Source organism: Pleurodeles waltl, chromosome 7 (genome assembly GCF_031143425.1).
Source record: "Pleurodeles waltl isolate 20211129_DDA chromosome 7, aPleWal1.hap1.20221129, whole genome shotgun sequence".
In the NCBI taxonomy this organism is placed as follows: Eukaryota; Metazoa; Chordata; class Amphibia; order Caudata; family Salamandridae; genus Pleurodeles; species Pleurodeles waltl.
Window position 1 is genome coordinate 1,541,591,414 of NC_090446.1, and position 13,600 is coordinate 1,541,605,013.

The window sequence follows — 13,600 nt, forward strand, 5'->3', positions numbered from 1 at the left end:
ATGGATGAATGTGGGTACGAGTGGGTATATGCATGTGTTTTATGGTGCGTGAAGGTGCGTGTATGTCGTGGGGGGTCTGGAGTGGGAGCGGAGGTGGGGGGGAACCAGGTGAGGGGGAGGGGGGCAGGGAAGACCCCTATCAGTGACAGGGAAGGGACTACCTGTCACTGATAGTGCCTACCGCCATAGTTTTTGTGGCGGTAAGGAGGCCACGAAAACCATGGCAGTAGGTGGGGTCATAATCCCGCGGGTGGGCTAGTGACGGCCACCTGGCTGGAGACTGCAGTCTCCAGCCTGGCAGTCGTTACCGCCGTGGCAGACAGTGTGGTAAGCCAAACCGCCAATGTCATATTATGGGGAAAAGTACCGCCAGCCTGTTGGCAGTACTTTTCTCCATTTTACCGCCGTCCAGCAGGGTTGTAATGAGGGCCTACATTTCTAAATGAAACTGTACAACAAATAAGTTGTTTAGGCTTAGCAACAATTAAGGAATTGAAAACTCTCAATATCCTGTCACCAGCTAAATGTGACAAAATACGAAAACTATTAAATGCTACTGAAGAACAGCTTGATGGGTGGGTCCGAAATGGGACATTTAAATTGACTCTTTCAGGTCCTTACACATGGGTAGTTTGGCCATTAGACACAAATGGTTGTCATGCACATTTTTTTGACTCCACAGGGGGTTTTAGAGTGAGCAGACCTGACCCTTGTTACATATCATCAGAACTCTCTGATATTGGCATCACATATAGCATGGGTAAGCTATGTTAACAATGGTTGAAATCTTCCACATTGACAGACGTCAAAGAACACCTTAGTCTCCTATCAGTGAACATACTGAAAAGATTTCATACTATTTCCAAGAAACCATGCACTGAGTGGTTCTTATATGGGATTTATAACAAAATTTGGAAGCTTTCACAGAAGGAAGCTACCACCCGATTAAGGTAGATAGATCAGGAAAATTTGCAGAAAGCGTTAGCCATTGTAGAAAATGGAATAAACACCTTGTCCAATCTTATATACACACTCAATAACATTGTTTCCTCCACAATTGACAGCATATAGAATGACATGTCATTTTTACAACATGGACAGAGTCAGCTCAGGTCTATTATGCAGTTAGGTTGGATGTTACAAATCTTGAAAAGTGGCTGCATGCCTTGACAATATGACAATGACAAATACATATTTGCTGTGTTTAATTTGACCAGACAACAACAAATACTTGCTGAGAAAGAAGTTGCCTTTTACTGTGGCGGAAATAGTATCTGCATTGTGATTAACACACAGGGTCATTAATCTTCCCATTTCAGCACTTCAGTTCACCTCATGTTTGAAACACATTCCTGTCAGCAGATTTGAAAAAGCTAGAAGATAGTATATCCATGAGGTGTGGGAGCTACCCTTCCCGTTAAATGGCATGAATGATGTCTCTATTACCGGCAGTGAATGTGAGAATTTAGTGAGCCATTCATCCAGATTCTGCTAGCTTGGAAGTGTGGATTCAGCCTGTCTGTATCCAAGGAGATTCTGAATAGAGCAGCAGTTGCCTTTGCCCCTGACCACAGGGACTGGACTTACCTGATTGGCTCCCTGTGTCCCTGCTGCACCTGAGACCCGCCCCCACACCTGCTCTGGCCCCTTAAGTTTGTGGAGGGAAGCCCAAGACAGCCACCTCCATTTTGTGAGCCTCTGAGCATCTCCCCTGTGTCCTGATACAGCCTAGTGTTCAAGGATTGCAAAAAGACCTAGGTAAGGAGCCCTGAGATTTTTCTGGGTAAATAGTATTATTTGTTCAAATGTGTTTATTTCAGCTACCTGTGTCTGTTTTACTGTGGACTCTCTGTGTTTCAGGCAGCCTGGCCTCTTTTAAAGTGGGTTTTTTTTTTAATTAGTTTTTGCCGTAACTGTGAATTGCCTTGCTAGTTTAGGGCACCCCCCCACCCTTTTTCTCTTCTAAGTAAAAAGGCTACATACATCTTGCAGAGAGTGTTTTTAGGAGACTGTTTTAATCTGTTTCTGTGATTTAAATTGTGCTTAAAAACTGTCTGCCACCCTGTAATTTTGCCTTTAAAAAAGCCCGATTTCAGAGTGCACGCCCAGCAGTATTCCAGTGTTTGTTTCTTAAACAATCTCTCCCTTACCTGGAAAGTAGACTCTGCTAGCTTGGAAGTGTGGATTCAGCCTGTCTGTATCCAAGAAGATTCTGAATAGAGCAGCAGTTGCCTTTCCCCCTGACCACAGGGACTGGACTTCAGTTATCTTGCTCCTTAAATAAGTTCCTATTGGTTGTTGCATATGTTGTTGTGATAGGTTGTTGGGAGATGGTCTTTCATTGGTTGCTGGCTCCAGGGCTGGGGTTATGATTGGTGGATAGGGCTGGGAATCTGATTGGCTGTTGGTTCTAGGGCTGAGATTCTGATTGGCTGTTGGTTCTAGGGCTGTGAATGGTGGATAGGGCTGAGATTCTGATTGGCTGTTGGTTCTAGGGCTGTGATTGGTGGATAGGGCTGAGATTCTGATTGGCTGTTGGTTCTAGGGCTGTGATTGGTGGATAGGGCTGAGAATCTGATTGGCTGTTGGTTCTAGAGTTGTGATTGGTGGATAGGGCTGAGATTCTGATTGGCTGTTGGTTCTAGGGCTGTGATTGGTGGTTGGGGATGAGATTCTGATTGGCTGTTGGTTCTAGGGCTGTGATTGGTGGATAGGGCTGGGAATCTGATTGGCTGTTGGTTCTAGGGCTGAGAATCTGATTGGCTGTTGATTCTAGGGCTGTGATTGGTGGATAGGGCTGAGATTCTGATTGGCTGTTGGTTCTAGGGTTGTGATTGTTGGATAGGGCTGAGATTCTGATTGGCTGTTGGTTCTAGGGCTGTGATTGGTGGTTAGGGTTGAGATTCTGATTGGCTGTTGTTTCTAGGGCTGTGATTGGTGGATAGGGCTGGGATCCTGATTGGTTGCTGGTTTTAGGGCTGGGGCTGTGGGAAGTGTGGGTTTTTTGTTCTGGCCAATGTTGTCTTGTTTTGTATTTTGGCGGCCATATCCGCCGCAGCGGTGTTCACTACCAATGGTTTACCGTCATTGAATGTCCGCTGTGGTATTTCTTGGATCATTATTCGAAGGGCTTTGTTTTGGTGGCTTAACAGTATGGGTGGTAGTTCATTCAGTTTATCTTGTTCAGTGGGTCTGGTGGATTTGTGGTTGGGGCTGGATTTTTTCGGTGTTGTTGGTATGTGTCATAATGTGGCGGATGGATGTTCGCCCCTATGGCTGTATGCTGGTGGCAGTCACTGTGGCGGTATTCGGTATTTACTGCTAATGTCATAATGAGGGCCTATATGTCTAATATCTTACAGAGTTCAGTAATGCTCATGTAATTTATATAATTTCACAAGTTTAAATTATGTTAATTTCTTTACATTTCATACAGTATGAAGGTATTTTTTGGCTGAGAGGACAGGATCAAGGAGAAAATATCTTGTGGGGAACCAATTTGAGCAGAAAATGCCTAAATGGAGATGCCCCCTTGCTGCTATCCCAAGTATAAGAACTTGAGTTATTCCCCTTGGGTGTGGAATGTTTACTTGAGATACACCCCAAAGAGATTTTCTTTAAATGTAGTTTGTCATTTCACATAATTTTCAACATTTTAAAATATTTTTTCTAAAAAAACATCCATTTTGTACACCTTCAGTTAAGTGCAGTTATTTTATGGCAACAAATTCAGTGGCTATGAAACTCTGGTCATTCCCTAGACTTTAGCAGTGCTCTGCTGCAGAGGGTAAACATCATAGAATGTATGAAAACTCAATGACCTGTTCATGGAAGCTAATGAGAGCTAAGGTCCTCTTTCTAGAGCTTCTGCTGAAGCAGTGGAGTAGTTGAGGCAGTGAAGGGTTTGATGCATTGTAGTCTTAGTCACTTTACCTGTGTGATGATTAAACATTTGAGGCAGAAATGTTTTTGGAGTAGGTGAATCCTGGGGATCGTGGCATATTTTATACTACTTTTCAGTATGCACAAAGGCGAGTTACTTCTAGTGAGTTTACTACTAGTAATCTTACTAGTAGTAAAATGACTACTAGTAAAATTACTTGTAAAGTTACTAGTAGTAACCTTTGTGAATATCGAAAAGTAGTAATGTTTGACTTTTGGCCCAAGTTAGAATTTTAGTCCAACTTTCACTTTGGGAATCAGTCCCTCAATCTCCCGCTTAAAAAATGAATGTGAACTTGTGTGGTAAAACAGGTGGTAACCTAAAGTACCCCAATACCGTCAGATCCCGTTTGCCCTATTTAAGAACGCAAAAAACAGAGGTCTAACTTTACCTTTGTTAATACCGAAAAGTAGTAGAGGTAGAATTTTGGTCTAAGTTAGACTTTTAGGGCCTGATTTAGAACTCAGCAGAAGGGTTACTCTGTCACAATGTGACAGATATCGCATCTGTTAAAATCTAAATCCCATTATGTCCCATGGGGTTTAGATTTCGTCAGACGTGATATCCATCACAGTTGTAATGGAGTAACCTGTCCACTGAGTTGTAAATCAGGCCCTTAGTCTAAGTTAGAATTTTGGGTAAAGTTAGGCTTTTGGTCTAATTTTACCTTTGTGAATACCAAAAAGTAGAAAAGTTAGACTTTTTGTGTAATTTTGCCTCTGAGAATCAGGCCCTAAGAGAGAGAGGCATACATTAAAAAGAGAGAAGTAAAATAAGTAGAGAGAGAAACAAAAGATTGCTCTGTTTATTATGGTACCATATCTACACTGCTGTTCCTTCAATGGCCCATATTTAACCAGGGCCCATATTTAAGAAAATGTGGCTCATCAGAGCTGATGCAGCACTTTTTTTGCGCCTCCATACTGGCACCTAACGACACCATAGTTGCTCTGTATTTATCATACAGTGCACCATGGCGGTCATTAGCACAATAGCGGCAAACATTTTGATACTATTGTGGCACTTTGCTACACTAGCATCAAAAATGTTGACGCTAGTGAAGCAAAGTGTAAAGAAGCCCCTAGGTTTCAATGAGAGCATCATTTTAACGGCTGCTTTAAGCAGGAAATAAAAGGGATGAGAAAAATGGTGCTGTGAAATCTGTTACATTTCACTGCACCATTTTTGCAAGCCTCCTAGCACCGGAACAACACCTTTGCATACATTTTGCCTGGCACAGGCATAATGTGGCACAAGGGTTTACAAAGCAGTGCTTTGTAAATATGGCACATGAAAAAAGCCACTTTAGCGCCACCTTAGCGTAAAAAATTTTATCTTCATGCACATACCCCTTCCTTCTCCTCGGTAACATTTTCCTATTCCAGAATATCCCCCTGACATCTGTTTCTTTTTGTGTACTAGATACCGCAGTGCTAATAATAATGCTTCTGGCCAGTCCCCTCTGACCATTCATCGTAGGCGGAGGTAATAAAAGCTACGTTAAAAAAAAAAAGCGGAGGTCACATCGCATGAGTGTTACTCGATAAACACCCATGATTAAATGTTAAAATAAATCTTATGCACATATTTATATGGCCCATCATTACCCAAGAAGCAGTTCAATATTTTCAAGCAGTAACAGAAAACATTGAAATTAGGGACATGAGACAGAAAAGAATAATATGCAGCAGGGGGTAAATGGTGGTAGAACTGGGAAACTCTTTTCAAGGGGTATGGTTTGAAGAAGAGGCCTTAGAGACTTGTGACTTGCATCATTAAAATTATGGACAAAGAGCACAGGTTACAAGTGTAATTTCGGACAACGGACATTGGGCTTCAATTACGAATAGTCCATGTGACTTGTGGACGGATGGTCATCCTATTATGGAGAATTCGCCACCAATAATATACAAGAGGACAAGTCATGTGAGATTGTGGGAAGTACCAGGGCAGAGGGTCGTCCTCTCCCTTGCCCTTTATTGTCTATTTCCTGATTTATCCTTGAGAAACAGTGCACAGCTCACAACATAATCCTATCTCTTTGTTCTGGTTGCAGAGCCGGTGACTACACCCACAGTGAAATATGCGAGCTCGCAGCTGGTAGAGAACCAGGGTCCTGCAGAAATAACATGTGATACCCCGAGTGTGCCTGTGACAATACTCTGGTCCTTTAATAGCAACCCAACACTACCTGGAAATATCATTCAGTCAGCAGACAACAGAACCCTGACCATCTCCAATGTGTCCCGGGAGGATTCAGGGATCTACCAGTGCACAGCCCTGAACCCTGTGAGCCGTAGTATGAGTGACCCCCAGACTCTGACTGTCACACGTAAGTAATCCTAGAGTTCCCCCTTTCCTGTCTCCCATTCCTTTCTCAGGTAAAGACATTCAGAGCTCAGAGGCCCTCTCTCTCTCTTTGATCACAGATGGGCCGGAGAACGTGAAGATTATTCCACCAGTCTCTCAGTTGTTACAAGTAGGGGATAAACTATCTTTATCCTGCACTGTTGAGTCTGTCCCAGCACCGCAGTACCAGTGGCTTCTCAATAACTCTGATCTAAACAGACCTGGTAACACATATACAATTGAGAAGGTATCTTTGAGAGATAATGGGAACTACACGTGTGTGGCGTACAACACGGACACCGGCCTGTCTGCAAAGGCTTCTGTCTCCATAGCTGTATATGGTAAGTACTCACTCCAGGACAAAATAGACCCCAGGCCAATTTCATCCAGGTCAAAACCATTTCTGAAATTGGAGATGTCAATTTAGCATATTTCAACTTCCTTCATCGTCCATTGTCTGTGTCTCCTCCATTTTCTGATTTACTACATTGTTTCCTTTCTCTAAATGTTCCTTCTTCAAATATACGTATTCTCTCTTTGCTTCATTTGTTCCTTTGGTAGTTACTTTGTCCTTTGTCAAATAAAGCTCTGAGAAGGATAGCTTTTGAAAATTCCAATACTAAGCATGACATTGCAATTTCAAAGATCCGGGCGGAGCAGGAACAACTCCAGCTCAGGTTGGATGAAACTCAATCTGAGATTTGTAAGTGTACCTGAGGACTATGAGGCTGGGACCCTGGTTAATAAAGTGATTTCCGACCTTATTTTCAAGCATATTCTACCGGATAAGCCCTCTGGCACCTATGATTTAACAATCATACGGGCCCATTGGGTTCCCGTTACAAGATCTTCCAATGCAAAGTTTCCTCGTACGATTTTAGTAAACTTCAGCCAGGGCACCCCCAGGCAGACTGGGAGCCTGTGAAGACTCTCTCCAGCCCGGCAACTGTGTTCCACTGTGAGTCCACTGAGCATGTGTGTGTGGCCGGCCCAAGTAGGCCGGCCGGCCAAACACACATGCACTCTGAGGCGGAGTCCTGCACTCCCTCTCATTGCTCGTTACCCCAGTGGCCCGCCCCTTTTCCCAAAAAACTATAATAACACAGTTTATTATTGTTTTTGGGAAAAGGTTTTTCAGCTGCTGATGGTGGGGGGGAGGGCGGGGCGACGCTCCTCCGCCCTTATGGAGGAGCTGCCCCTGATTAAATAGAAAAACAGGATTAAAAACGGTTTATTGTTTTCAGTAAAATAAAATGTCACCGCAGAAACAGGCAGGTGTGCACATCAACATGGACCGTCCTTCGAGCTAAATGAGGAGGCCTTTATTAAAAACAGAACACTAATGACAAACAGGACAAGAATTGTGGTTTAACTCGCATGCACTTCACGTGACACAATGCCGAACATTCAGGGATGAATGCCGTGCCTATGCAGCCTGATGATGCCTTGGTAATGGGCAATGCCTGGTGCCCTACGTTTGTTTCTGTTCCCCAGGCTCGGCCTAGATTAAAAAGCCATCATTAGTGTATTGAGAGCTCTCAGCATAAACTCAATCATCTATAAGAGGGCACGTGTCTAGTTCATATTTTCACCAGCACTTTTATTCTTGTGGACCGAGGACACCTGGTGGCTGAGACCTTTAAGTACAGAGAAGAACACGCGTTGAGGCAGCTAGACAATAAGGGGGGTGGATGTTTACACAAACAAGGAGAAATAGTATTAATATGTCTGCCCAATTTAAAGTATTCATTGCCCAACTGATCCCAGAAGAATGGTCGTATGAGCCAACCCTTCTGTGACCCATACCCATCCTTCTCACCTTGCATGTTAAAACTTGTCTCATATTCTGACACACAACCCACTGAATATATTACAGCACAAGTTGCATACACTACAAATTGATTTATTTGGTGAGCAATGTTCAGACTTTAGCCACCATTTTGCAATTGTTTTTATTTTTGATCACATTTAATTATGTTCCTCAAAACAATACCAGGTTGAGGAATACAGACACACTCTCAAAGACACAAATTTGATACCACATAAACAATTAATTAATGCCTGTCTTATGTATTAAATGTACATGAATTCCATGATATGAATTTGTACATTGAAAATGAGTTTAGATAATGTTGTCCCATATAGGGGAACTCTCACAGTCTCCAATAATTAAGTTGATGCCAGCTTGAGTTATGATGCTTGAAAGTTGATGAAAATGGCATAAAGGTACTCCACATTTAAGCCTACATTTTTGGATCTCTGTTGGGGTGACCATAGTTCAATGATCTCTTCCTGTGGACTCTTGAGATATTTTCACTGCACAAGTCAGGTATGTCTGCAAAATACTAACTAAAAATCAGGTGTACTGAAGTGCCTGAATAAATATTTTTATAAACATAAAATAAAGTTAGATCAGAGGCATATTCAATGTTTTAGGTAAGAAGAAAAAGGGAGAAAAAGTTATTGGACTGAGCTCTATTTATGTTCCCTTCACCTTCAACCTCTGTCAGTCCCTTTTGTGGTCTCACCTGCTGTCACTAATCAATGATTGGAAGGGTACTGCAGGAAACGACATGTCAAGTAAAGGTTACTTTGGTTTGATTGCACAGAAGAGTCCTGAAATGAGATGTCAGTTAGTTACATTCACTCCAGAGAACTTAATTTGTTTATTTCCAGCATTCAGTCACTTCGCTGGTGGAGCCTGATCTCATATGTCAGCTGTTACAGCACCAATACATGTGCTCAGACCAAGTGTATATAATCCACACACTTACTGGCTGTTTTAATTCTGCTCCGTCCCACAGGCAACCCTTGCCCCGCCCCCTGCTCCTGCTGGCAGACCACCCTGGGGGTGGCCTGCGGAGTTCTCCTCGGCGCTGCAATCATTGTGGCAGGGATGGCTGTTCATTATGAGAGACGCCTGAACCAGAAGGGCACAGACAAAGGTAAAAGTCCATTACATGGCCCTCATTTTATATCCCTGTATATTATATGACACAACAGTAATGTTTCCATCACTCTTTGCATCAGATGCAAATGTGTTCCAGAATCCCAGTGTTATCAAAAACCCCAATACCCAATATGAAAACATGAGAAAAGGGCGCGAGGGGCAGTCAGCGGTGAGTAGCAGGCAGTGATGAAGTCATGTTTCAAGTAATGTAAATAATGCATCATATAAACAAATCCAATGTATTCATTTTGTTTTTGTTTTTAATTTTCATACAGTATGGAACAAACTGCATAGGGCTTCCAGTCTGTGAAGGAAGAGCATAGCTTTGGTGTTTTTTTTGATCCCTGCACAAACTAAACAGTCAAATATGTCAAAAAAATTGCCTCCAAAGTTCCCTGCTGTGACAGTCTGGGAGTGGCTACTGTCAGCTAAAGATGCTGCAGGAAATATATCTTCCTTCATTAGGGGTAGCCTTTCTTGACTCTTTAGTGAGTTACATTTTAGTAAATATAGATGAGATGTCTGCACTGGGTCCGAGGGTGCAACCTTATCTGAAGGTACAGTAAACAGGGACCCCTGCCTGGTTCTTGATTGTACATGATGCTGGCAACACACCTCCCTACATATGTTGTCTGTACCCATATACCTAATCTCCATCATATGATGTGTTAAGGAGAGTCTTGCCTATCACTTTATAAAAGAAACACCCACTTGTTTTAAAGTCTTTCCCTCTTTTCATGGTAGAGTAAGAACTGCTGCACATGTTGGCAGTCTGTATACTGTAACTGGGATGGTGGAAATGCGTCCACCATGAGTTGACTTAGCAATGATTATTAGTAAACCAATCCTGGAAGCAAAGGGGTCTCCACCAACAGAACATCCTCCAAGTAACACAACACCAAATTGGATGGCAATAGGCTACTAGGGGAATTTGAGTCCTATCTAAGTAATGATCCATAATCTTGTCAGATCAAACTATATAATCCTGCCCTTCCCCCGATGTTATGGCACAGAGAAGCCAGGCAAAACTTTGAGAAAATATAAAATTATTTAGTAGTACCACAAGCAGTTACAGGGTCAAAACAAAACACCATAAAACCCACAACTAAATTCTAATACTTAAGAAAAATGTAGTAAGAAAATTGAGACAAAATTTTTAAAATGGAAATATATAATTGTAATGTTTGTTAGACCTTGCATCCTTGGCGTAGTCTCCCCTGTCTTCTTTGCATCTGGGTTTTAACTGTGTGATGGACTATGTTTTTACTGATTTTGGTACTCCTGACACTTTACAACTGCTGACCAGTGGTAAAGTGCAAGTGTTCCCTGTGTAAATCGTGTGTGTAATTGGCTTTTCAATGATTGGCATAGTTGATTTCCTAGTAAGTCCCTAGTATAGTGCACTCAAAGTGCCTAGGGCCTGTAAATAATGTGCTTTTAGTGGGCCTGGAACACTGATTATGCCACCCACATTAGTAGCCGTGTAAACATGGGTCAGACTTGCCACTGCAGTGTCTGTGTGTGCAGTTTTAAACTTCCAATTCAACCTGGTAAGTGTACCACTTGCCAGGCCCAAACCTTTCCTTTTTGTACATGTAAGGCACCCCTAAGTTAGGCACTAGGTAACCCCATTGTCAGGGTACAGTGTATGTTAAAGGTGGGACATGTACTGATGTGTTTTACATGTCCTAACAGTAAAATACTGCCAAATTCGGTTGTTGCTGCTGCACGCCCTATCTCTCTCACAGGTTAACATCGGGACTGCCTTTAAATATCTTTTAAGTGCAGTTTCCCTTTGGGAGGAGATAGAGATATGGAGTTTGGGGTCTCTAAACTCATACTTAAAAATACATTTTCTTGCTTAAACCATTCTGTGTCTCTGCCTGCTTATGTATTCCATGTCTGGGTCAGACTGGCAGTAGGGCTGTTTTTGAGTCTCCACTAGACAGTGACACAAAAGGAGCTGGGGTGTAGCCTTCATATCCTGATGGGTCATCTGGGCTAGAGTGGAGGGAGGAGCTGACACTTACACCTGAATGGGCTGTGCCTGGCCTAACACAATGCAGTCTCCAACACCCTGGTATGAGTCTAGAGCCAGGCCTGGGCAAAGCAGGATCTTGTGAACAACTGAGACTTTCCTTTGAAGTTTGCCTACTACAGAGGCAGAGAGAGGTATAAGTAGTGGACTTAAAAACCCATATTTTCAGTTTACTTCTGGACTCAAGAGGAACCTCTGCAAGAAGAAGAGGAGGAGTGTTGCCCCTTTGCCTGTGAGTGTGCTTTGCTGGGTTGGCCTGCAGTTGCTGCTCCTGCCTGAAAGAGGACAAAGACTGGACTTTGTGGTATATTCCTGCTTGCGAAGTGTCTCCAAGGGCATCACCTGCATCACGGCTGGAAATTGATGCATTGTTCTCTTGTGGGAGAGAAAAACGACAAATCGCCTACCTCACTGGAGAAGAAATGATGCACTGCCTCACTTGCAAGTAAGGAATCGAGTAAGGAATCGACGCATCGCTGACCTTTGCTACGCATGCACACCCATGCGGCTTTATTTTTGACGCAAATGAGGTACTTTGTGTAACATCACCGCCTCCATTGTTTTCTTCGAAATAAAACTCTTTGTAACTTAAAAATTCATAACTTTACATTTGTAAGTTGGATTTTTGTTGGTTTGGTCTTGTTTATTTTGGATAAATATTGGCTATTTTACTAAACTGTTTTGGTGCCCATTTTGTAGTGTTTTCACTGTATTACTGCGAGTTTTGGTACAAATACTTTACACACTGCCTTTGAGATAACCTTGACTGCTGGTGCCAAGCTACCGAAGGGGTGAGCAGGGGTTGCCTTAGGAGTAACTCCCTTACCATGACTAGAGTGAGGGTTCCTCCTTGGACATAGTGCAAACTGACTTCCAACCTTAGACCACATTTCTAACAAAGGTGCTAGGTCAAAATCACAACAAAACAGTACAGCATCTATAAAGGCAGGAGACAAGGACACAGGCTCTAGCTGAAGTCAACCACGATGCTTCATAACCGAAAATCCCCCCTCTGCTGTTCCAAGCCGAATATCTACTAAATGGATCCTTGAAAACGTTCCCATGCCCCTACATTCGATGTTCTTCAATATGGGGGTGGTACTAGTCAGGGACAAGGTCATCGGAATTATGAAACAAGGAAGTCCCAAATTATGCATCACTGTTGACTAAGCTATGTAGCTTAATGTGGCGAATTTTGTGATAGTACCACCTCATTATTTTGTCATTTTTACACAGGTTAGCATCATCTGGGCAAAGGTTCCGCTTTGTTAGTACCAGTTCCACGGCCAAATATAGCTGTAAGTAACTGAAGGTGACCAGTCAACTTTTGTGTTGGACCTTCCACTGCACAGCAAGCAGATGGTGCAGCATTTCTTTTAACTTGTAATATGTTTGAGCTAGACCCAAAATTAGTTTTTTTCTAAAATCTGCAGATTATGCAGCATATGATTGCTAACGTGACAAATGCAGCGAAATTCATAATTATGGGGAAAATGCAGCAGATTCAGAATCACATAATTAAAGTTGCCTTTCATACAGAGGGTGCAAAAAGAAATACTGTAGGCCACCAATTTATTTCTAATTCACTAAAAACTTGTAAATGAACTCTACAAATATTTCATCATATACTAGCAGTTATGAAAGCACAAATAAAGCACATTTTATGTTATTATTCTAAAAAAATCAAAAATAATCTTGGTGATGCACAAATTATAAATATAATCTATTGTATTGCATATTTGTATAGTGCTACAGTGCACTTGCTACACTGCATTGTGTGAAAGGTAGACAGCAGAAAGGTGCCCTGTTTACAAAGATATGGCACATTTCTGCTGTCTATATTGCTGGTACATTGTGTGCTGCCTAGGACCAAAACGAGCACCATTGCACCATGGAGTGTAGGTGTCTGTATTACAGCAGGAGACATCTACCAGCACAAAGCAATCCTTAAAGGCATATACCTCTTTTTATGTGTGGTGCAGAAAGTAGCAGACACAGAATGTGGCAGTAACAAGGACATATTTCTCCTTATGTCGCACTGGGAAAGGCATAGCATTTTGATGCATTCCCAGGCTTACTTGTTTACTAGCCTTAATGAATCTGGGAATGCACCAAATTCCTTGGGGGCTGCATGAGAATGCTCATGCTCTACCCATGGAATGCCTTCTCAATGTAAGGTAACACAAGGATTTTCTAAACTATACACAGCCAGAACAAGTGGCTTTGCATGTCTTAGTAAATACCCAAAATTATTTTACATCAGGGCTGTGCCACAAAAGTGATGCAACCCCAACTCATAATTTTAGTAAATCCACTCTCT

The 13,600-nt window shown here is 42.4% G+C and overlaps 1 protein-coding gene across 4 annotated transcripts in view; it reads left to right on the forward strand.

The window, feature by feature from the left end:
• The window catches only part of LOC138246667 (carcinoembryonic antigen-related cell adhesion molecule 6-like), a 200,443-nt gene that overhangs the window by 136,817 nt on the left and 50,026 nt on the right, over window positions 1–13,600 (forward strand). For 2 of the 4 annotated variants that reach the window (XM_069201414.1, XM_069201417.1), the window contains 3 exons: window positions 6,000–6,275; window positions 6,373–6,633; window positions 9,097–9,237. In XM_069201414.1, coding sequence (XP_069057515.1) covers window positions 6,000–6,275; window positions 6,373–6,633; window positions 9,097–9,237 — 678 coding nt within the window. Of the gene's footprint in view, window positions 1–5,999; window positions 6,276–6,372; window positions 6,634–9,096; window positions 9,238–9,322; window positions 9,412–13,600 lie in introns of all 4 variants that reach the window. The other 2 variants (XM_069201415.1, XM_069201416.1) reach the window with 2 other exon arrangements.